Below are 27,515 nucleotides of genomic sequence, written 5' to 3'. Positions count from 1 at the left end.
AAAACCAAAACACACAATCCTCTCGCACCTCACCACCGCCAACACAGACATTCACAATAAAGCTGATTTATATTTTTATGAGTCCAAGCGTTGTCATTGATCTGAGTACAAGCATAAAATAACACATTTAATTTGGGTTAATCCTATGTTATCATAACTAATATAGGTTTATAAGGTGTCTCTTACAAGAGTTGAGATAATGGACTTTTTAATCAGTATATTACGGAACGTGGTTAGAGGCGCTTAATTCCTGAAAAACTATGGCACTATATAGCACATCAAGGAAGCTAAATCTGTAACGTAGTCACTTGTTGAGGCATATGAATTAGCTAAAGCGCGACTCTCGCGATCCATTGGTCAAAAATGAAAATCAAAACAAATTTGTTAATTTTTCCTAAACATGGTCCCAAATAGTAGCCCCTTACATCTAAGTGGCCATATGCCTTGCTAGGGGTGAATATAGATAAAAAAAAACAGAGTTTATTGCTACATCTGTATGTCAAAATAAACAGAGCGTATAGATAAAATAGTAAATGATGCAGACTCAAATACACGGAGCCAAAGCAATTTTCTCTCATAAATGCAGCCTACGATATCATATAAAGACCAGTTAACTTTCATGTCTCGGGATTAACTACATCCAATCGATGCAGATCCTGGTGGAAAACTTCTAACATATTTACAGTCGGTATAAGCATTTTATCAGAAGTTACACAAGGAGCAATGAAATATGGAGATTTTTTCAAAGGCTTCGAAGATATTTTGTGTGACTGCAAATAAAGTTCAAAATATCATCAGTAAACGATTCATTTCGGTAAAGAAAGAAGTTCAAGCCTTTGTGTAAAAATAGACAGAAGTCGTCATCACAGACTTGCACGTTGCATTTTACTTAGAACACCGGCTCCTATTTCCAACTGAAATAACGTTAAAGGATCAGCGTCCGGATATCGTCATTTGGTCCATTAACTTGAAAAAAAAAAGGTTTTCGTCATAAACAGTACCGTTTGATGAAACTTTTGACTATATAAGACCTTGTCTCTTCACTGAGTTCTACCGAAAGCTCTAATAGAATGCTATACAATGTATTTTAAAATTGTTTACCTTAGTTTGTAAGGAGGCTGTATATTCAAGTGGTTCAGCATATTTCACAGTAAGTCTAGATAATCAGTGAGCATCATTAATTTTTTACAATGGAAGATACTCCATTTTGTAATTGTAATGATAGCATTTTACAACAAAATCGATTTAAAGTTATTTAAATCAATAATACAACATACTATATGGAAATCTTATATATATATATGTATATATATATTTATATATATATATTTATACAACATAATATATGGAAATCTTATATATATATATCATATATATATACATATATTTATATACATTTATATATATATATATTAAATTTATTTATACAAACATTAATGGCTACATATGTGCATACATGTGTCTGTAATCACCCGTGCTAAGGGAGATTACGTCTTCAGGCCATGAATTATCTTCGAAAACTTCGAAGTGTTTTCGAAGATAATTCATGGTCTGAAGACATAATCTCTCTTAGCACGGGTGATTACAGACACATGTATGCACATATGTAGCCATTAATGTTTGTATAAATAAATTTAATATACCTGCTCATTGAACACTTTTTTGGTAGACACATGTTGTGTCATTGGATGTACGTCTAGGAAACTGAACTTTACCGCCATATATATATATATATATATATATATATATATATATATATATATATATATATATACGACGATTGTAGGTTCGATCCACAGCTGGGAAAAGGTGTAAGTTCTAAACGCGCTGATGAGTTGTGTGTATATGGATGACTATATATATATATATATATATATATATATATATATATATATATATATATATATATATATATATATACTACAGAATAAAGGCTCTTCATCTATTTGGATGCATCTATAGGAGGGAAATGTTGTGCATTTCTCTCCTAATAATTATTTAAATAAACACAAGGCCAAACGACATTGCTTTTAACAAAGCAATAATAAAGGGTTTATTTAGAAAAGGCGAGATTGTATCTCAGACTGAATAGAAAGAAAGAAAGTGTAAAAGTCTGTTTGAAGGTGTCGCCCGCCATCAGATTGCAGTCGTCAACAAGTAGCAGTGGGAGGTGTGAGTGAGAGAGGTCTGTATAGGTCGCTTGCTGGCGCCCCTCTCGCGATGGCAGCTGAGATCCGAAAGGGCTAAAAATAGTCCTTAAGGGGACAGCTCAAATCAATTCGCCCTGCCAACTGATTGGTAAGTGTGGCCGAATCACTTTGGGCCCATGCATTGATCCGCTTATAGAAAATAGTTTGTTAACTGCTACCCATTATTAGCGCAACTAACAGTACATAATATATTACTATTTGATGTCATTAATTTGTAATTTTATTATCCTATTTAACCTTTATATATAAAATAGTTTTCTGGATGTTATTAGTAATTGAAATGATTTGCTAAACGAAAGCGTTCCTTAAATCTAGGTTTATTATTAATAGCTGTCATTTCCTCTCATTTCTCCTTGTGCCCCTTTTTTCCTCTATCTCACTCTTCTTTCTTTCCTCTTGCGACAGTTTATTGCGTTTAGTTTTTAAAAGCTTTCAAAAGCACCATTCTTCAGGCGAATTAATTTCTTTTTTCTTTTTAATTATTTACGATTTATTTAGAGGATAAGTAAATTTGTATCAAAATTACCGAAATATTTATCTATTTTATTATTATGAATAAATGTGAAACTTTTAATTTCATGTTTACTAGAGACATTTGAATAAAATGCTTAATCTTTGAAAGTTCGGGCAAATAAAGTTTGCGACGCGATATCGAACCAACAAAGCCAGTTTATATTAACATCAATAATTTGTGTTTGAACTGTGAATAAACGCTGATCTGAATAATAACGAAGTCATTAAAGAATAAACAAATACAATAAAATTGAGCCCGTCAAGCTGTATACATTATTCATTCGTAACACATAGACGTTTAATTAAGAAAATATTTTTTAAAAAACTATGAAACACGCTACAGACAAGTAATAGCATTAGCTGTCACCGCAACAGGTAAGTCAGTTTTTTTTGTTTGTTGCTGTTTGTGTCACGCCATTTCACAAATTTTTCATATTATTTAATGATGAAAAAAAGAAACTAATTTTTTTTAATGAATCCTTGATTTTATTTTATTGTGCGACAATAGAATATAAGCTACTCTATTATTCATTAACCTACACTAAATGTAAATATGTATAGATGTATAGTGTACATATGTAAAATCAAAATCAATGTTAAAATTTACAAAAAATAAAAAAGAAAAAAAAGAAAAAGGCGTTGAAATGATATACGGATATTTACGCATATTTTTTTTATAAAAATAACCCAGGAAACAATCATAGTTGTCTCTTTATATATATATATATATATATATATATATATATATATATATATATATATATATATATATATATATATATAAAAATAAGAATTACAGTTAAATTGACCAAAATGATCCAAGATGGCAAAACTAAAATGAATTATAAATATTAAAGAATTAATATTTATAAAATAATCTCAATATATATATATATATATATATATATATATATATATATATATATATATATATATATATATATATATATATATATATATATATACTAGCAAAAGTATGCGTCGTTGACTGGGTTCAAAAACAGCCTACAGAAAATGGACTCTGATTTATGAAAGTATGGTAGGTTATGAAAAGGAAGGGCTGTAAAGAGATAGCTTCGAATTTGGGGGTATCAAAACCAAAGCAAAATATGATGAAAGTAAAAATAAAATAAATAAACCCCATAATTTATTATACCATACCTGTTCACACTGAAACACTTATCACAATGTTCTATGGATCTATATTAAAAAACCTTGTTAAACTTTGTGACATATTTCCATTCTATGGAGGTCAGGCGCGGACGAACACCCCATAATTTTATTATACCATATTTCTTCAAACTGAAACATAATTATCAAAGTATACTTACACAGATAGATATGAAAAGTCTTTATTAAAGTTTGTGCCTATTTCCATTCTATGGAGGCCAGGCGCGAACGTAGACCCCACAATTTTATTATACCATCCCTATTTAAGTCAAAACATACTTATCAAAATATTCTTATGTGCATCTATATCAAAAACACTTATAAACGTTTTTTTAAATTTTAAATTTTTTTATTTCCATACTTTGTGGACCAGGCGCGTACGCAGACCCCACAATTTTAATGATCAAACATACCCATTCCTGTGTCTCGATACATATTCTATCATTATATCTGATCTGTTTTCTATAATAGTCAACCATATAGGAGCCTATTCGTGACCAGACACACACACACACACACACCGATGTTCAGCTTTATTTTATATTTCTATGACAATCACACGAATAACTATTTTATTTGATTCGAATTATTTTGATTCCTCGGACTATTGTTCTCATCTTGAGTGTCATTTTTACAACATTCCGGTCGATGTCATCCCCGACTTTCTTCATGTGTATCTTGTCGAACTTGGGAATGTTTCTGTCGACACTCAAGATGAGAATAATTGTCCGGAGAATCCAAATAATAACCACTCATCTAAAAAAAAAAAACCTATTTTGTCAGACTTTATAATAAAGAGTTATTTAATGGCCAACTTAATCGAACTACAATTATACATTAAACTAGAGGAATACCCGTTCCAAGACGAGTATAATTATCTCTTCGAACAGAACAGTTTTAGTCTTTTGATATCCGTTTACGGAGATCGAACTCCAAATATATTGATACTAAAACTCATGTTTAAAATATTTATTCTCATTTTGACGAAAGTCTATTACATTATTTTTAGCTTAAGTTGGGTTTAAAAAAATAAAAATCAATAGAAACTCGCTTAATTGGTGTCTTATGACTATGGCTCAAATTAATGCAAATCTGAAATATTTGAATTCTCACATTAAATGTGCCCATATTATGTTCCCTTTACAATACTCTAAGAAGGGAACTGAAACCTGTGGAATATTTATCAAATATGGCGGCTGATACGTATTGTTAAAATTTCTCCAAAATCGGAAGTATCTAAGATTTCCCGAATGGTTTCTATCCCATCTTTCTGTTGTATCTTTTTTTATTAAAGTGAATTAAAATAAATATAACCTACATTAGCCAGCATTACTCCTAACAGCTTTTCTTCCAAACTACTTAATAGTCGATTAGTTATTTAAGTAGCAAATCTTATATACACAAACATTGATACACAAATAGCTAATTTAATATTGTTGCTTTTATGATATTTTTATGAGAATAGGTCGTAAAATATTGATAGTTTTCTTTTTACAAAATTATGATATGTATTCTAAAATCAAAACGGGCGCTGATAATTGTTAAAGTAAAAGTTTATTTAATTTATATCCTGCCAGTAGTTTTATATGATCTTGATTGTATCACATGGACTAAACAATTAGCCAATCGCATTGAGGGGTTTCAAAATTATGTAATGCGTTTCATTACGGCACGTCGTCTGATCGAAAATACGAAGTATCCATCCTCCGTCAAACTACTTCCCTACCCCTCTATTTGATAAAATCAAAAGTAAAACCCTTAAACATTTTGGCCATGGCAAACGATCAACCACTGACCTGTCAAAGTTATGCTTTGAGGATATGTTAGGAGGCAAAAGAAGCAGAAGAAAGCCAAGGAGAAGGTGGAGAGAAAATGATTTTGATTGGACATCTCTCAACAGTTGGGCCTCCATCAACCAACTTACCCTGGATCGGAAGGAATGGCGATTAATAAGTCACGTGGGTTTGTAATCTACACTAGGCGGAAGATGCGACTCATGATGATCTATTTGGTTAATAGATTTAGCTGCTCAATTTGGATAAGTTATGATTGTTATTATCGAACTACACTAACTGTAATTGCTATGCCATATTTTTTTGTCTCTTTTAGGTGGAACTGTCAAAAAGACGTGAAACAGGTAACTTTGTCGCCGTGTTTCTGTCGTCGTAGAAGTCAATGGGAATTTTGTAGTCGATCATCAGTAAAGACAATTTATTATTGAACGAAGAGCAAAAATGAAGAATTTGATGTTTCTCATTTTGATGTGTGCAGCTCAAGTCGAAGCAAAAACCTATGAGAAGTAAGTTGGTTGCATTCAGACCTCGATCAATGTCTTACTTTTATCCACTGTTACAATTTATATCAATCTATCTATCTATCTATCTATCTATCTATCTATCTATCTATCTACGCACTATGTTCATAATCTATCTACTAGCCGGTATGTTCATAATTTACCTATCTATTCATTCTAGTTACGCTTACACACTGTGCCTTTTACAAGGAGTCATTATTAATGCCTGGAGGCCATTCGAGGATAAATGTTAATAAGTGTCAAATGGTAAGTGAAACAACACCATGATGATCAGTAGTGGTGGCAATTGAGTAGAATTGGATTATTTAAAAGCACGGTTCAACAAGAACTTGAAAACGACCATGTTGTAGTCATGTGAAAAGTAGCATCGCGGTATAGTGTTCCACAGACGGCCAGTTCTGGGAGATAAAATTTAGTTTTTGGCACAGATGGAAAATATCTTTGAAAATCGATTGGATAACTTCAGGATTGTGATCTGTACGTATAAATGAACATACTTGTGTGAAGTTGCTTTTCTGATTGCACTCAGACCCCGAGTTCGACAAAATACCCCTGATAAAGGCCGGATGTTACATCAGCCGAAATTTAGAGAAAATAACACTCAAAATGAGAACAGTAGTCTGAATAATCCAAATAATAAAAACTCACCTAATTATGACAATGATAAACAAAATGCGCTGAACGAACTAATGAGTTAAAATATTTCCAATAATTTTTCATTTGTAGAGCGCGTTAGAACACGTTACCACGGGAATATCCCCGTAAGACTACAACACTGTCGTATGTATAATGTTTAAAAATAACCGTTGGGCTGTTCCATTAATTAATTAAATATCTTTCTTAATTTTTTCATACTTATGTTCCATCATGCAAGTGAAAATGTCATAGAAACTTATTTCGAATAACCTTGATAAATGATGAAGAATCAATATAAAAAGGTTTTAATGTGTATGAGAGCCCACGCGAGAAAACTATTCCACCAACATCCTCATAAAAAACGGGCAACAACATTACCTCAACCCCTCTTCGCTCATATGTTAAAAAAAGAACAAAACAAAACAAAAAAAAAACGGCCATTTTGATTTAATTTTATTGTAAACATGGCGTTTTTGATTTCGTTTCTTTTTCTTTCAGTTATCAACTTCTCAAAGCCACACCCAAAACTCAGCAACAGGTGAAGGAACTAAAAGCCATGTTCAATGACGAATATCCCGAAGTAAGCAGAAATATAAACTACTTTTATTTTTATCGTTGTCAGGAAACGATAAAAATTAAGTAGTTATGCTGTATAAGGACTGTGTTAACGTCCAAATCACCCGGTGGTTTTCGGAAAACGCCGGAAGGTCTAGTACGAAGGTTTCAGTATTGCTTTTTTGCGCAAAGGTTGGCCATTTTTTATCAATGAAAAAAAAAAAATCTGTCAGTACGGAGCCAATACAAAAAATAAAAACAATGTTCTTGAAGAATAATTAATCAGTTTTTACGAAAATGTTAGACTATTAAAATTCAAATCTAGAAAATATATTCATTGCAGTGTAAATAATGAATTGATATTTATTAGTCGAATAACAAAAAACTGATAATAAACATTGTTTAAAATTTTACATATGACTAGCTCGACACCCGGCGTCGCCCGATCGTAAAATACGCTTAAGCATGATATTCTAATTTATGCGGATTGCGTATATATTATTATAGAATCAATTCTCTATTGATTATTATATATTGCGACGAATAATATGCCCGGTGGGCTAATTCGCAAAATAAATAATTTTCGATACCTATCGGGTGAATTTCTGTATAAAACATATCTATGAACACTGTCAGACATATAAATATATTTTTGTGAAGATTGCAAAAAGTAGGCTCAGCTGTTTCGGAACCTATGAGGAAGGAACTCTCTCACACACACACGAAGTGACTTTTATATGAAAGTGGGTGGAGATTTTTCCTTCTAGTTCTGATTTTTAATGGTATTTTTGTTTAAATCAATACAGATATTCCATTTTTTTTATAATAAACTAACGATAGCAGACAAAGGGGTTCTTTATGATTTTTTGTATTGCAGTAAAGGTACTCAGCATTTTTCCTAAACTGTCTGGACAATTCGACGATAGCAGAGTAATTTTAGCGCATCAGTTCTGCGATTGATTTGATTCTTTAAATAGAAGACTTCTTTTTCAAAAGCCATATGTTATTCCAAAAGTAATAAACTCTGTATTGAAGAAATAGACGATTTTTACACAGGAATCACCACTTATCAAGGCCTGGGGCCACTCGAGGATAAATGTTAATCGGTATACATTAGTCAATGTGATTATTGGCGTAGTAAACATAAGTAGTGGGAATTTTGTAAATTGGATTACTTAGGAGGACGGTTCATCAAGAACTTGTTTACGTTCGACTTGAAGACAGTCGGATTGTAGTCAGCTGGAAAGCAAGCCAGCGGAAGAGTTCTACAGGCATGTAGTTCTAAGAAAGAAGCTTTGTTCATGGAATCTGCATTTAGGTTTAGGCACAGATAAAGAGTGTGGGAAATTATTGAAAGTGGTTTTGGCTAGACGAGTGTTTTTCGTGAAAGTTTGGCGAGGGGGGGAGGCTGTGAAGCTCAGCTGAGCATTTACCATGAAAATAACGATAAAGCAGAGAAAGGCTCGCAACGTCTCTTCTGTGGGAAAGAGGTTGCAGGGAAGAGAAAAGTTACGAAATCTATTTTGAACTCTGTCAAGGCAGGATGAGCTGCTTTAGCAGCTCCTGCCCAGATGTGGCAACAATACTCCATCGTTTGCTGTACCTGACTTTTATATCGATAGAGAATTGCATCAGGAGTGAGATATCTACTGGAGCGGTAGGCGTCCTTATTTTAAGATAGCCTCAGTATAAATTCTTACTATATCAAAGTATTTTCTGCAAGGCATTACATCGAATTATATGTTATATTATTAACAATATATTATTACACTCCAACAATATAACTGTGAAGCTGATATCAAATATTGATTTTATAAGAAGAAAAATATCGATGACAAAAATATTGAACAAAAAAGACCGATTTTATATTATCTATATTAATAAAGTAGCAACAGGAATTCGTAGGTTTTCAACAACAGATCCCACATACGAATTCAATACAGTTAGACTAATTATGTAGCTTTCGAACACTATTCCAGGCACATTCAGTCGTGATAATAAAATACTACATTTCATCTCAAGAGCAACACCATCACAATCGCAACATCGTCAGAAGAAGGATCCCCTATTTTTCTCTTTAAATATTAAATCCTACCACTGCTACCAGTAATCATAGAGAATAATTCTACGTGTTCTAGAACTTCTGTGATGACATTGAACGTAATGGCTCATACATACATAGACGTAACATTATTTTTCCAATTTTCGATTCATCTCCATATATAATAAAATGACTGCAGAAATTCCCCTCTGGACCAAAGTATCGAAGGTTTGTAACAACAGATGCCACATGCAAATTCAATACACATAGGCTAATAGCTATTATCTTATGTAGCTTCCGAACACCATTTTTAGAAACATTCAATCGTGATAATAAAATACTATATTGATTCCTACGAGCAACACCATCACAATCGCAACATTTTTAGAGAAAGGAGTCCCTATTTTTCTCTCTAAATATTTTATCATACCACTGCTACCAGTTGTCACCGGGACGAATTCTACACGTTCCACACATTCTGTGATTACACCGACCGTAAGTGGTTAACACACAGAGACCTAACATAATCTTTCCAATTCCTGATTCATAAATGATAAAGGTTCCCTTGTCCAAGTCCGGCCATTCTGATTGGCTGAGCTTTGAAAATTCTCATATTCCGGAATCCAATTCTTCGCTTTATAAAGGAACGCTTACAAGCATTAACATATGGTGTCACTAACAGACATATTATTTCGCTCAGCGTCAAGTTCATTTAATGCATAGGTTATTTAAGGCATGTAAGATCGAAAACTACAAGAGAGGGAAACCCATTAAACGAACATTAAATAATATGTTTATTTGCTTCCTTTTACAAATTTAAAACATGCAATAAGAATCTCATTCGTCGTCGTCGACGTCTTCGCAAAGACGAAAAAAATTACCCAACCTTGAAATCGAGTTTTTTTTTACCACTAAACACACTACGTGTATATTGGTGGTGTTTCCAACTAACGCATTTCATATATGTTTATATATTGAAGATTTTAGCCCTCAAATATTTACGTTTTTATATTAAAATGTATCCTAAAAGTAGAAACAGACGAAAAAAAACCCCCAACAAATTTTAAAAAAAAAGGTGAAAGTATATTTGTCAAGTATTTTATGGGTGGGCGTTTAGGAAATTGACCCCCACCTCTAAATTCCACAATTTACACTTTTTTTCTTTTGACACGTTAATCCTATCGATTACAAACTTAACTTTCAGATTAAAAAGAATTTAAAAAAAGATATTTTATGACTTTTATCATCGGGGATTAGTTTTCAATTATAACGTTCTACTAAATTGAACACGTACTTTGTCAGCATCACGGAGAAAAAACATTACGGCTCTCTCATGTGACTTGTTTCGGGTGAACAAAAGTTAAGTAAAATCTAGATGGCACAGCAGTATTTATAGAAAAACACTGAGAGTCCAAATTAAATCTGCATGAATAAGAAATAAGGGCCAAACATTAAAGGGTAAACAATATTTGAATAAATATTGTTTTCGTTGAGCTAAATATCTTATAAAAATATATAGGAAGGACGAAAATAAATCTAAAATCCATGTTTCGTCCCTATTTAGGGGACTATCAGGATGATTGATTTTCGGAAAATAAATAAACATTACAAGTGCATTTGAAAATGTCTCCTCTTTTGGAAATGAGGAAAGATTTCTGTTCCTTCTACCGGGCGGGACACGTTCTTTTGCGGGTGAGTATTTCTAATATGTGGTGTGGGGAGTTTTATATTTATTTATCAACCGGCTTATGATTACCTGAAATTAAATAAAGTAAAAAAAAATAAATAAATAAAAAAGTAAAAATAACGAAAGAAATATTTGGCGTGATTGAATCCGCTTTTTTTTTTACTTTTTAAATATTTTCGTTCTTATTATTGACATTATATTACACACAGAGAGCAGTTAAATTTTTTTTTGTATAGAACAGCTAAAAAATGTCTGTTAAAAAACGCGTATTTATTAACATCTCTTTATACCGAACCTGTTGTATGATATATTACTAGGCTGTGACAACAGAATATAATTTTCGTTCTTTTGACTCTCAAGTATATTATCCGACACAGTAAGACACAGTCAATCAATCGAGAATAACACCAGTCTATATTTAAATATATAAGATATTAATGGATATATACTCAACAGTCAAAACAATGAAAATTATATGCTGTTGTCACAGCCCTATATATTACCGTTTTTTGGTGAAAATGAAATAGATTCGAAGCAACTTTACACCTATATGAATTCCTGTCAAACAGTTCTATCATATGATTCATAGTTTTGGTTTTATTGTCTTTATTTTCTAACTCTTTTGAAAATCAGGAGAAAAAAATCAAGTTTTCGTGTTTTATATTTTCCAGTTAGACATCTGGTTTCCACCAACCACTGTAAATCGGAGCACGGAATTCCTTGTATCCCCATCGTTACTGTCCAGCGTGAAAAATCGCCTCAAATCTTTGGAAATTGAAATTGTTGTCATAAATCATAACATCCAAACGTAAGTACGAGCATCACCAGCTCATTCCAATATATAACCACCATGATTGATAATATAGATAATTTAAAACCCACTCGAGGATAAGGATTAATGAAATGGTCATTTCAATGTTGGATTATACTAGAGGAAGGATTAAAACGAGGAGTGAAACGAAAACGAAAAAAGTTGATACCTTAAAAGGACGAATCCATATTTGTTAACATTGGGTTTAATGTTGCAGTTTGCAAGAAAGCAATCCCGCTTTAATGCGGATGTTTTTGAAAGTGAAATGTCAACAAATACCTGTATAGCCGTCTTAAGTAATCAAATTTTATTTTTTCCATTCATCGTCTTCGGCCTTCCCATAATACAGTTCAGCGTCCTACCGACACTTTCATTATCCCCGAATAATTCTTGACTGTAGTAGCTTCTTGATGAGTACATTTTCAGAGACCAAAATCGCGTTCGGAATTTAGTAGGCGATGACCGTTTCATATCCGTACTGTTTCTTTCTCATAGAAAAGTCGTTACCAGTCCATCTCTGCCCTATCGTTACTTTCATCGCAGGTGCTCGACTGAGCTCCAGCCAATCTTTCCATCTTGTAAAATTTTTGTAACAAATACTCTTTTAGTTAAAACAACCGTCAACAATTCCCCTTGCTTTGTATCTATGCCTAAAACTAAACGTAAATTCCACAAGCAGAGTTTCTTTCCGAGAACTGTCCGTATGTGGAACTAAATATCGTGGAGCTGCTTCTCGGCTAACTTGGGAATTGTGAAAAGAAACATTCAGGTAGAGTATATCCAGCTCCTTAAAAATGTTAACACCAAAAGTCTTAACAAAGATAAAATAACTGCCACTTATTAACTTCCAATAATTATCGTTTCCTATGTTTGATAATGTTGCTTGACTATAGCATTAAAACGACAGACTTGACACGCCAACCAGGAAAAGTCTGACTTCACATAAAGTCATTTACCGGCATCAATTTATGTAAAAGAGATGTATCTATCACGATGAGAAATTAGTTTGGGCCTCATTTAAATAAATAGTAAGCATAGCATAATATTTATCGCGCTACTTATGATAAAAAAATAGAATAGTGAAAGAATAATCGCGCACTAAATGCCCATTTCAGCAGATCTCAACAATAAAACTTGCCAAAAATTTCAGTGAAAACACAATTGCAAACAAAGCAGAAGAGAAAAGTGTAATTGAATTGGATTTGTATACCTTAAACACTAAATAAAGCAATATTCACTGAACTTCAATTTCTTCGTAAAATTTACACATTTTCTAAAACAGAATCAATGTAATAGATTTTAAAATTAAAAAGTCTAGACAAAAGGTTTGTTATTAAATCATATACAAATAGTAGTAGAATGACATAACAGTAGTAAAAACTGTTCTGTCCAGGGAATCAATTTCATTCATCTTAACAAAAAGGTGGGTATTCTTCTTTTTGAATAGGATGAGATGAAGAAAAAAATAGTAATCAGTTGATGATTATGAATTTTCTCTTTGCAGGGCAATTGACGAGGAGAATGGTATACGACGAGGTCAAGGTCAATACGTGATGTCTTGGTCCCGAAACATTACGGCTAAATTCGCCAACTATGACGAGGTAATGTTCAAAACTCTAGTATGCGTAATACAGATTACATTTTAATGCACACACACACACACACACACACACACACACACACACACACACACACACACACACACACACACACACACACACACACATATATATATATATAAGTAAAGACGTATATAAGTGTGTCATTAATTAATGATTTCTTTGCAAAAGATAGTGTTTGGAATCGGTGGGGTTTGCATATATATATACATATATACACACACACACACACACACACACACACACACACACACACAAAGTGTGTGTGTGTGTGTGATCATTAATAAAACATGATATATCCAGAACATATAACTATCAGTTGTAGGGGATTAATTGATGACCTTATATGTATAAACGATAACGAAGAATTAAAAAAAATATAATATATCCAAAGGAGTTAGTATTAAATTGCGAGCATAGAGAAACACAAGCTACATTTCTAGATTTAAATATAAAAATTGAGGATGGGATTTTTTGTTTATAAAATATTTGATAAAAGAAACTCCTTCCCTTTCAAAAAGTTCGAATGCCGCACAAAAATAACGAAACTGAACTGTATGTCGATGACTACAATATATATATATATATATATATATATATATATATATATATATATATATATATATATATGTGTGTGTGTGTGTGTGTGTGTGTGTGTGTGTGTATGTTTTACGGAAGCATTACGTCTGGGTTTCTGAGAATAGCTCGCGTTACCTTAAAATTATAGATTTTACACCCCCAGTTTCTAGCTTAGTAATAAGGATGATAAAACAAAGTGGTGATAAAACTAAAATATTTAAATAGTTAAAGCATTTGTTCGTTATCCTGATGCTTTTGAATCGTATAAAATTAACCCGAACATATTAATAAAGGAAATCCAAAACTACATTAGTAATGTATAAAATAATTTAAAAAAAAATTGTATGTATATATATATATATATATATATATATATATATATATATATATATATATATATATATATATACATAAAATACTTATTTATTGTTAAATAAACATGTTTACATCCCGCTGCTACAAACAGCCATTTGTTTCAATCAAACAACAGATATCATCAGGCAGCGACTTGACTATTCAAATGTTCAATGAATAATGGATTTTTTTTTTAGGTAGGAACTCTTTAAAAGTTGGAGTTAAAAATATCTGTTGTTTGATTGAAACAAATGGCTGTTTGTAGCAGCGGGATGTAAACATGTTTATTTAACAATAAATAAGTATTATTAGCTCTTTTTTATTGAGCACTATATAACAACCTCGTTGAATTCATTAGTTTATTACTTTTTGAATAACAAAAACCCGAGTATGTATATATATATATATATATATATATATATATATATATATATATATATATATATATATATATAAACTTTTATATATTTTTCATAAATAAATAAGAAGAATGTAAGCATATAAATAAAGTACTAATATTAGCAGGAGGTGATAAGTAGTATAAATACAACACTGGTGAATTAAATAATATATCCACTTCGTATTGGGAGACAAGGACGAGTATCACAGGTAATTATTAGCCTACACGGATAATTGTATAAGCATGGAATTCTTTAATGTTTTATCACTCTTTTTGGGACGTACGAAACAATCGCTGATTTGTCAAAGAAGGGTAATAAATGTTATTGTTTCCGGTCCTCTGTATATGTTACAAAAATATCCGTCTAATTGCTGCTGCTGCTGATTATAAAGCAACTTCTTTAAAGGTACTTCCGGTGTTTGCCAGTGGCAATTATCGCGTGCTATTTAAATATATATATATATATATATATATATATATATATATATATATATATATATATATATATATATATATATATATATTTAAATAAGGGAGTAGTCACCAACAATGTGTATTTGTTAACATTATTTTATTATTCCATGTCTTGGTTTTTCATTGAGAATTATGTTTGGATCATCATAATAATGTTTTTAAGTCATTGAAATCTATATATATATATATATATATAGTTAGTTATAAAATATATATGGCGATTAAGCTACACTGAATATTCCGCGTTTCATCCACTCTAGGATTCTTCAAGCTTATGCGCATAAGTAACTAACTAACTAGCTCTACTTACGTATTGAGCACTTTTGAAGTAAATACTTAAAGTATACGCATAAATTTATACTTTCGTACATTAATTTTATGTGAGTAAATGAAGTAGTTATATATATATATATATATATATATATATATATATATATATATATATATATATATATCTTTGTTAAAGAAAATACAATAATGTTCGGACAAGTGATTTTTTTCCTAAGAATTTATAAAATATAATAACAGATCTGCATAAAATAAAATTAGAATTATATTTAGTAATTTACACTAGTTTTGGGGGATTCTAAAACAAGAAAAGAATCGAGTTTTCAACCATTCGCATGCTGTTTGTTTTGTTGTTCGTTAAACATTTTTTGTAAAAAAATGCTTTTTTTTTTGCTTTTTTTATTTTCAGAATTAGGGAAATATTAAAAAAAAAAAAAAAAGATAATAAAGTACGAGTCAAAAGGAAAATACTCTGGCCAACAAAAATGCCCGGACAGTCCCATCGACATTTCCAAGTACGGGCGCCTCGGGCGACTAGCAATTATCTAATGCCTTTCAAAGTATTCTAAAACGGTTTTTAGTCATATGTCAAATATATAAAGAAAAAAAAGCGTAACAGAAGATTAGGTGACTACTGACTGTGTGAGCAAATAAAACGCTATTGTTTCAATGTTTCAGTTGTGTTTTTGTTTAATTGTTTGTTTGTTTTTCTTTCACTGTTTTGTGTTCGTTTTTAGTATTATATTATAATACTTATAAAAATAAATTACTTTATGAAATATTTATTTATATTTGGCAAGGTTGACTTTAGATGTCCGTTCCATTTTAATTTTTTACATTCGTTCACAGCCGCTATCTTTTGGACATCTCAAGTCAACCTTGCCAAATATTTCTTAGTTATTTCATTTCATTTTTTCGGTATGTTTTCTTTATTAAATTGTTACGTGAAACTTAGTCGAAAAAAATAAACAACAACAACAACCACAAGAAAAGGTAAATATATGGTTTAATACCATAATAGCTCCAAACAAAAACAATTGTTTTTTTAGGAGGTTTTTGGGTCGCTGACAACGAATCTGATATTCAAGCCCGTCACAAATTTATTGTTTGCATGGTATTAACACCTAAACCCTAGGACTACGCGCGAGCGCATAAACAAATTTACATCTTTAAAGTGATAGCAAGTACATTTTCTTGATATTAATGCGTTTATTATCCAGTGTATTGCGTGCGTGAAAAACAACACATGGCGACCAGTGAAAAACAACACGCACGCATTAATATCAGGAAAAGTACTTGTCGACGAGCGACGACCAATGTAAATTTATGTATGCTACCGCCCGCTCGTGCGTAGACCAAGCGTTCAGGGGTTAATACCATGCAAAACGGTAAATTTACAACAGGGTTGAATATCAGACTCGTTGTCAGCGACCCCAAAACCTCTAAGAAAACACATTTTATTTTCCAAAAAAAAAAAGTAAACACTACTGTGTTGTTGTTGTTGTTGTTGTTGTTGTTGTTGTTGTTTTTGTTGTTTTTTTAAACATATTCATAACAAGTATAGATTAGTTAAAAATTAATACACGCTTATTATTATTAGTTCTTGTCAGGGTTGGTGGATAACCGTTACTGACGTAGTTTCAGCAGTGATGTTCTTTATTTTTGTGTGTGTGTGTGTGCTAGGCTGTACAGTCGACGCGATAATCTCGTTTCGCTTAAATGTGCGTTCCATTCCATTTTAATTTTTTACATTTGTTCACAGCTTGTGGACATTTCAAGTCAACCTTGCCAAATATAAATAAATATTTCATAAAGTGATATATTCTTATAAGTATTATAATATAATATAATACTAAAAACGAAACACAAAAACTGTGAAAAACAAAACAAAACAAAAACAATCAAACAAAAAACACAACTGAAACATTGAAACAATAGCAGTCAATAGTCACCTAATCTTCTGTTACGTTTTTTTTTCTTTATATATTTGACATATGACTAAAAACCGTTTTAGAATACTTTGAAAGGCATTAGGTAACCGCTAGTCGCCCGAGGCGCTCGTATTGGAAATATCGATGGGACCGTCCCGGGCATTTTTGTGGGCCAGAGTATTTTCCTTTTGACTCGTACTTTATCATTTTTTTTTTAATATTTCCCTAATTCTGACCCCCCCCCAAACAAAAGCATTTTTTACAAAAAATGTTTAACGAACAACAAAACAAACAGCATGCGAATGGTTGAAAACTCGATTCTTTTCTTGTTTTTGAATCCCCCAAAACTAGTGTAAATTACTAAATATAATTCTAATTTTATTTTATGCAGATCTGTTATTGTATTTTACAAATTCTTAGGAAAAAATCACTTGTCCGAACATTATTGTATATTCTTTAACAAAGATAATATATATATATATATATATATATATATATATATTTGTAGTCATCGACGTACAGTCCTGTTTCGTTGTATCACAACTCATCAGTGCCGCTAGATTAACATCTCTTCCAAATCAAGGATTGAACCTAGAACCGTCGTGTTGACAGGCGGCAGTTCTCCCACTCGACCATGGAATTGACGCCCGTAAATAACTTGTCGGAATGTCTATTTAAATAGACCCCCGTCACCACTTTTATTGTGCTCAAATCGCATGTTTGTAAAGAAACAAACATATATATATATATATATATATATATATATATATATATATATATATATATATATATATATATATATATATATATATATATATATACAACTACTTCATCTACTTACATAAAATTAATATACGAAAGTTTATATTTATGCGTAAACTTTAAGTATTTACTTCAAAAGTGCTCAACACGTAGGTAGAGCTAGTTAGTAATTTATAAAATATATATGGCGATTAAGCTACAGTGAATATTCGGCGTTTCATCCACTCTAAGATTCCTCAGGCTTCTGCGCATAAGCCTGAGGAATCCTAGAGTTGATGAAACGCCGAATATTCAGTGTAGCTTAATCGCCATATATATTTTATAAATTACTGTATATATATATATATATATATATATATATATATATATATATATATATATATATATATATATATTAGCACACGATAATTTCCACTGGCAAACACCGCAAGTGGCTTTAAAGAAGTTGCTTCATAATCAGCAGCAACAGCAATTAGACGTACATTTTTAGTACGACCGCAAAAATGTTCCAGTTGCATATCCCATTTTTTATTGTTTACAAAATTTCTCTGAACAAGTTTTATTGCCTTCTCTAATTTTCGTACTTTTCCATTTCGGACGAAACAATAACATAGCATACCAATTAACACTAGCTCCTTGGTAATCATGTTACACATTGTAACGCTGAATATTTAACTTCGAGTTTCTATCTAGTAAACTGCCGGATAAAACTTTAAGTGACTTGTTACCAACAAAAACATTACGTAAGATACACAGACTACTCAGACTCAATGCATCACGTAGACTAGGAAACATTTGTTCATTTTGAATCTGTTCATATCTTATACATACTACTACATGATTTTCAATCTTGTTAAGTTTACACACGCTGGTATTTTAAAAGCGGATTTTAAACAAAAAATGCTACCATTTATGTATCTTTTGTTGAATCGATAGACGAAAATATATAGCATATAGCGAATGAATTTCTAAATAATGACGTTATTATTTCAGCAGGGTCCGATAACTACGCATGTGCAAAAAAGGGATCCGTTGCTAAAAAATTACGCAAAAATAATTAAAAAAACGCAGTTCAAAATCTATTTGTAAATTTAAATGCGTACGCTTATTTTTTTCAAAAAAATATATGTACTTATTTGTAACCTGGATTTATTTGGGTAGGAAATAGGTACACCCCTAAAATATGAAAGGTGCGAGACGACAGGAGTATTTGAGTTACTGTTGCATTTTACTGACTATTGAAATAATACCGTTATTATTTAGTAACATATTTTTTACATTTCTGATTGTACAGGAACTAAAGTTGAAACGGCTGTTGAAATATGTTTTACTTGATACCGTATATATATATATATATATATATATATATATATATATATATATATATATGTATATATATATATATTCTCTGTGTGTGTGAGAGAGTGAGTGTTTGTGTGTAACGATTGTATATATATTTTGTTTCCTAGATGTAAATTTGCTCTAATAACGACATTTGGACCCTACAGAAACATGTATGCTCATTTGAAAAGCAAACGTACTATATATATATATATATATATATATATATATATATATATATATATAATTGATATGTAGTTTGCTTGACGCATTGTGTGGGATAGGTATGTAGTAGAAATAATAAAGAAAACAAAATAGAGAACATACAAAAATAAAAAAGCTCACGCTAAAGCAACAAGTTATAAACAAAAAAAGACAAATATTAAATAGAAATAAAAATTATAAAAATGTTAATTACCTAATCAGACCATACATGCTCCAAGGCCCCACATAGCTACCAACTTCCGCTCCACCATCTTGCATGCTTTGAATCGATCTGTTGCGTTCACCATTTGAAAAGGGAATTTCTTCCGAAATTAACAATGGATATTGTTGCAGACATTACAAGTAAGACATTTTTACCTAATACAACTGAATATATGTATGTATATATAAAATATATGTATGTACTTATTGATTTGTAAATCGTCACTTGTTCTCGTCTTCTCTTACCAACAACGACTATATTTCATTCCTCGCATTGCGACAGCCTTCTAAATATCTACTACTACAACACACACACACACACACACACACACACACACACACATATATATACATATATAATGGTTGTATATTTTGGATTCTTACATGTTGATACACTGAAACATGTGTGATTATTAACGAGTGCTCAATGGAGGACAGAACAGGCATATAGTATGCGTATTATACAAACCCCTAGTCAAGAAATGTGTCCGGCTGAGCGAGAAGAGAAGAACAGTGGGAGGAGAAGAGAGGCAGGCGCAAAAGGAGAGCATCAGCAGCAGCATCGGTAGAGCATAACAGAGGATATCCCTGCGGGAAGTGCAACAGAATCTGCAGCTCCCGCATCGGTCTGCTCAGTCACAGCAACAGTTGCCACCACTCATGACAACCTTAAGGTGCGATTCCCCATCGTCTATATAGAGGGAAGGACGCCAACAACATTATACAAACGTTATTGGTTATCATATATGTAAACATGTTTCACCTGAATATCAATTTAGAGTGACCTACCTGATGAGGTGGGTCTCTCTAAATTGAGATTCCACTGAAACATGTATGCACATAGGCAACCAATTATGTTTGTACGTAAACATAATATATATATATATTAAATAAATAAATAAATAAAACGTCTTTTTATTGTCTGTTCTTGTTAAATATAATTGTCAATTGAAGTTTTATTTGTTTAATAAACCTTTCTGTCTTTTCAGATCAAAAGTTTGCTAAAACACTTTAACAAGAACCACAGTCATGTCAACTTATATAAAATTGGCTCATCTGTGGAAAATAGAGATATGTTGATCATTAAGGTAAGTTGATTTACTTTACATATATTAAAAACACATACAAATATTTATATCTTTACAAAGCCACAAATCGTGCACGCTGGAGTATTGTTGACACATCTCGGCTAATGAATTTACTATTAGTATCTTACGAACGGCAAAAAAGGGTCTCGAATCTAATAGGCCCCGCGCTGTCGTCCAAGCTCCAACGTCCGTCCTTTTGCCGCAATATCGGGTCCATGTGCGTGTTTTACAAGTACTTTAATCGAATGTGCTTTGATAAATTCATAGCAGTTGACGAAAATACTTCAGACTAACCCAACAGGCAGAAAAATTCTACCCCTTCACGATTGAGGTCCGCAAATGCCGGAAAGCCTTCTATTATAATAGTTTCTTTTCTCGAACTGCTAGACATTAGAGTTTTCCTCTCTGCGTCCTGCTTCTCTGACTGTAGTAACTTGCTGAAGTTTAAATGTAATGTGAACAATCATTCTTTTACTCAACTTCCCATATTCATCTGTTAGGCGCACTCCTAAATAGTAGTGCCTTACGTTTCAAGTGGCAATATGCCTTGTTTGAGGTGAAACTGTAAAAAAAAATAAACAGACAAATATCCCTATATATAATAAAAACATCACAGTTTTTTTTTCCTCTAGACACTTCTAGATATATATGGTACATTTGTGTGAAATTTCATAAAACTCGGCCTAGACGTTTCGGTGGCCATATGGAACAAACTCACACACAGAAACAAAGTTCCTTTTATATAATAGTAGAGATTCGCCGAAATGTAATCTCATATATATGCGAGGAGAAACAGGGAAACAGGGTGAGAGAGAGAGAGAGAGAGAGAGAGAGAGAGAGAGAGAGAGATAGAGAGACAGACAGACAGACAGACAGACAGACAGAGAAAGTGGGAGGTGTCCGTAATCCGTTGAGGAGAGCAGCTTCGTTACTCCCACTTCCATTTTTTCGTTCTTCAATCATCACATTTTATGTACGATGTTTCTGACTAAGGGATAACGGATCGCTGTTTTCTGTATCGGAATCAACCAGCCTTACACATTTTAAATGGTTACCTTGAAGTAGTAGTTTTAGCTCTTTAGATCAAGTGGTTTCATGCCTTGTGTAGAGAGATTTCCATACAAAAACACTAACAAAATTTATTCTACTTGGATTTTATTCAATAATACATAGAGTTATATATTCGTTAAGACATTCTTATTGCATAACTAAAAATAAAAGTATCTTTACATCATTATTATTCTTATATAGAATAAATAAGTATAGGTTATTATTTTACCATATAATTTACTATATATGCTATTTAGATCTGAATGCTTAATAAAATGAGAGTTGATCGTTTTCTGAATGCTCGCAAAGATAGTAAGAGATATCAAGAAATATTAAGAAATATTAAGCAGGGTATATTGTCGTACCCAGAAATCTTTACATTTCTGAATTTTTTAGATGAGGATTAATTATTCTTAGTATTTGGAATCTTTGGGCTATTGCTTTCATCTTGAGTTTTATTTTTCACAATGTTTCGTGTCAATGAAATCGCGAACTTTTTCACGAATTTGAGAATCTTTCTGTCGAACTCCGGAACCTTTCTTATCTACTTCGGGAACATGTCTGTCGCACTCGCTAATCTTCGAACAGTATATTGAGCTTTTGATTATCTTGGTGGGTTCTAATTTTAAGGATAATATTTAAAATTAGATATAATATTTTATCTATTTTTGTAACTCTATAATGCACACACACACACACACACACACACACACACACACACACACACACACACACACACACATATATATATGGGATTGGTCATATCATTGACCATATTATTTAACGAATTTGGAAAACCAAGAAATATATTTTTTTACTAAGCAAATTAAATCAATAATTTAATTTTTTCGGAGTCATTCAACAATACGTGTCTAATTTAAAAGAAGACATTTTTTTCTCTCTTCATTCTGTTGGTATAAACCGTGAGGGTGACTCACTTGTGGATGCGGCCTTATTGACGAATGATGTAAAGTCCGAATCTGATGTGCCATGCCAGCACAACCGAAAGATAAGGCATGTTAAATGCAAGATGACGTCACGCATAGTATACAAAGCAAAGGAAATCTGTTCAGCAGTCAGACTGTCGATAAGGAATGACAACATTTTAAGAAAAGATTATAAAAATTAATTAAATTTAACTTTAATATTAATAATAAAAAAAAGAAAAACAAGAAATTATCTAAAATAAAAAGTTTTACGCCCTCCTTGCGTTAAGGTATAAATATCACGGTTCATTATGGATACCAAAGACTAAACTTTGTTTAGTATTTTTATTGTTGTTCAAGTGTTAGTGGTTGAATAAATGCCAAGGAAGACACAGTAACAACTAAATAAATATGTATTAACAAAAATACATAAAAGAGGCGATTGAACCATGTCTTTGTTCATGGCAGGACTAGTTGTGAACGGCCATCCACTTCGAGTGTCTGCCATCGACTCTTTATTAAATCGCTTCTCGTTCCCCGGAAGTGATGTCATGGACGGAAGTGACGTCATAGAATAGTTCATTATTTCTGGTAAAAGGGATGCGTCCCCAACAATTGGGAATAATTTAAATACAATTATTATACAGTTATTAAAAAGAAAAATACAAAGAGAAAAGATATCTTCGCCTGTTTATTTACAAAACCGATGAAGTTGATGTCAGCACAATTAAAAGATGGGAGAGATGTGAGTTACAAACCCATTACCCCATCGCTGGCAAAAGTGCATTAAGAATAGTTGTGACTATGTAGAAAAATAAAGTCTGGAACACAAACGGTAACTCGTTTTAATGGTACTATTCCTGTCCTCGTTGATCTTCAACTTATTTCAGTTAATAAATTGCATGTATTACTTTAAGAACGACCCACATATGCGAAGACAAAATGCATGTGCATTTGTTTCGTTTTTTAGCAAGAAACTTAATTGGGAAAAAGATGATAACCATAAATAGAATTACAAAGAACGGACACGTGTAGATGGCAAATCTGACTCAAAAGGAGAGACTAAAAAACAAAAAAACAAACAAAAAATAAACACGAAAAGCTGAATAAAAATATAGCAGCAAAAGTAGGAAGACTAATACTATACAAAAACAGAACCTTTAGAAAACAATTGAAAACAATTTTATCAAAACGTGAATGGAGGAATAAGAAAAAAAAAGCACATCAGGAGCCAGGTATGGGAACAACCTCAAGACCACAACAAATGGCCGAAAGATATCAAAGTAAAAACCAGGAAATTGAAGGAAAAAAAAAAAAACGAAATAGAAATTAACAAAGAAATGCTCAAGATGACCGTAAGAAAAATCCCAAGAGAGAATCACCAGACCATGATGGAATACGTGAATAGGGTTTAAAAATGTTCACATGGTAGACTGGCGCAAAAACTAAAAAGATGTATTCGCAAAATAGATATATCAGAATGGATGACAAAAGAAAGAAGTACATTAATACGAAAAGACGTTGAAAAGGGAATGTCCCTGTGTAACTATAGACCAATAATCTGCTTAACAAAGATGTGGAAGAATTCTAACAATACAACTAGCATCTATTCATCTCTTTTCTGCTATGAAATAGGGGGACTGTCCAACACGTATATCTTTGGTTTTTCCTTTATTTAATTTGTCTCTTTCCAACAAGTTTGTGAATCTAAGATCAAATCTAATGCCACACTTAGATTCAGGAAGTTCATGCAGATTTTTCGATGATGATTTAAAAAATTTTAATGTTTCAATAAAAATGAGAAAATGATGATGGACAGATGAGCAAACAGAATGAGAAAATCTCGTGGATTAAAATAAAGTTTCCATTTTGAAATTTCGTATAAGCATACGAGTTTAACATAAATATTTGAAAATTTGGAAAAACGAAATTAAAAGAATGTCGGATATAACTAGAGCTAGGTCAACAGCATATGCTTTTTTTGACTCTCAGTTTTGTATCTGTTGATATGTTATAGGCTTTTAGATAGAGTGATGTGGTTCTCGGTTGATTAACTGTGTCTTACTGTGTCGGATATATACTCGAGAGTTAAAACAATGATAAGAATTTTCTATTATAATATCCCTAGATATAACATTGGCCGACACATTATAAAAATAATAACGTAGATGAAAATTAACTTCAGAATAATCAAAATATTTTATATTTAAAATGCGTCAGCGTATCGGAATGGGTCAGTTAGCGTGCTACTCGTAAGTTTGCGATAATATTTTCAGCATTACCAGCGCAAATTAAACGGTGACATAATATCTTAGAAGCATTAATAAAGTTCAGTAAGGGATATGCAAGAATACTTTAGTACCCGTCTCATCAGAAAATGCTATAATCATTAATAAAGTTCGTACTGATTGCACTATGACCCCCACCCATCTGCTATTTTATCTCCACGTTACTTTGGATACGAGATAGGTCATCACAGGAAATTCAAAGAGAGAAGCTGTCAAAATTATCGACAATTTTGCAGGTTGTATTGAAGCGTGTTTAAATGACGATAAAACAAAAACTGTTATAATTTTATGATTAAAATGTAATTGTATCAAATATAGTCAAATTTTAGAAATGATTTGGTAATTTTATTAACGATTCTATCAGTGGCACTTGCGATTATGTATAATAACTCTGAGAAAAGAACACCTCTGCCTGGTACAGTTTACGTACCTCTCACACCTATTAACCCTCCTCTGGTATTTTGCCATACCAAACAAAAGGTAATGGAGTTTTCAGCCGTGTCGAAGATAGTATAACTAGGAAACTATGTGTCTGTTGAAAAAACAACCGGATAGGAAGAGCCGTTAATCCTGTACGAAAATCGTATAGTGATCGTGTCACAAAAAAAAACAAAACACTTGCGTCCAGCTTATTATGAGCAACCACAAAAGTAGTAAGGCCTGTCATGCAAATAAAAGTTTGGTTACGTCTGTGAAAATATTATTTTGTAAGATCAAATTGAAAATATTAAATGACAAAAAACAAAATGTTATAAAAAATTTAAAGAAATTATTAAAGTAATTACTTTTTTCTGAGAATTTCGGTGTAGTACACCTCTTTAAAAAAAGACCGCTAGTTATTTAGCTTTTTCCCTTTTTTTCTATTAATTTTTCCGGTAGAAACTACTTTGAGGAATCAGCCGTTATTGAGGGAGAAAATGATACGTCCTGTGTTGTATGTCTGAAGACGATATATATATATATGTATATAATTATTTTCCACAGCCAAACCAACGTCGCAGCCTACAAGAGCCAAGAAAGCCAACAAACCGAAAGTCCAAGAGTATACATATGAATATATATATATATACTAGCAAAAGTACACGTCGTTGACTGGGTTCAAAAACAGCCTACAGAAAATGGACTCTGATTTATGAAAGTATGATAGGTTATAAAAAAGAAGGGTTTTAAAGAGATAGTTTCGAATTTGGTGGTATCAAAACCAAATAAAATATGATGAAAGTAAAAATAAAATAGATAAACCCCATAATTTATTATACCATATCTGTTCACACTGAAACACTTATCACAATATTCTGTGGATCTATATTAAAAAACCTTGTTAAACTTTGTGAGATATTTCCATTCTCTGGAGGTCAAGCGCGAACAAACACCCCAAAATTTTTTCATACCATATTTCTTCAAGCTGAAACATAATTATCAAAGTATACTTACGCAGATAGATATGAAAAGTCTTTATTAAAGTTTGTTCTTATTTCCATTCTATGGAGGTCAGACGCGAACGCACACCCCACAATTTTATTATACCATCCCTATTTAAGTTAAAACATATCAAAGTATTATTATGTACATCTATATCAAAAACACGTTTTTTTTTTTAATTTTAAAAATTTTTATTTCCATACTTTGTGAACCAGGCGCGTACGCAGATCTCACAATTTTAATGAATCATCATTATGCCAGATCAAACATACCCATTCCTGTGTCTCGATACATTTTCTATCATTATATGTAATCAGTTTTTTTTATAATAGTCAACCATATAGGAGCCTATTCGTGACCATACACAGACGTTCAGCTTTATATTATATATATATATATATATATATATATATATATATATATATATATATATATATACTATTCCCTCTCACTTTTCCATTCTCTCCTTCATTTATATTACCCTTTCTCACTCTCTCTTATATATATATATATATATATATATATATATATATATTGCCGACAAAGAAAGGTTTATACCTAATTTTATTCCCGTTTGAGCAGTGGAGGACGAAAGAAACCTTAATTCTAGCATAAACACAGATTTAAGTC

The 27,515-nt window shown here is 31.8% G+C and overlaps 1 protein-coding gene across 1 annotated transcript in view; it reads left to right on the top strand.

The window, feature by feature from the left end:
* Positions 1-2,989: 2,989 nt before the first annotated feature.
* The window catches only part of LOC145299761 (carboxypeptidase A2-like), a 57,002-nt gene continuing 32,476 nt past the window's right edge, over positions 2,990-27,515 (top strand). The window contains exons 1-6 of the mRNA XM_080144430.1: positions 2,990-3,098; positions 6,003-6,192; positions 7,342-7,423; positions 11,798-11,934; positions 13,442-13,538; positions 21,101-21,199. Coding sequence (XP_080000556.1) covers positions 6,128-6,192; positions 7,342-7,423; positions 11,798-11,934; positions 13,442-13,538; positions 21,101-21,199 — 480 coding nt within the window. The 5' untranslated portion in view covers positions 2,990-3,098; positions 6,003-6,127. The remainder of the gene's footprint in view (positions 3,099-6,002; positions 6,193-7,341; positions 7,424-11,797; positions 11,935-13,441; positions 13,539-21,100; positions 21,200-27,515) is intronic.

Source organism: Euprymna scolopes, chromosome 2, assembly GCF_053919585.1.
Source record: "Euprymna scolopes isolate OS-2025 chromosome 2, ASM5391958v1, whole genome shotgun sequence".
Lineage (NCBI taxonomy): Eukaryota > Metazoa > Mollusca > Cephalopoda > Sepiida > Sepiolidae > Euprymna > Euprymna scolopes.
This window is presented reverse-complemented; position numbering and strand designations above follow the sequence as displayed.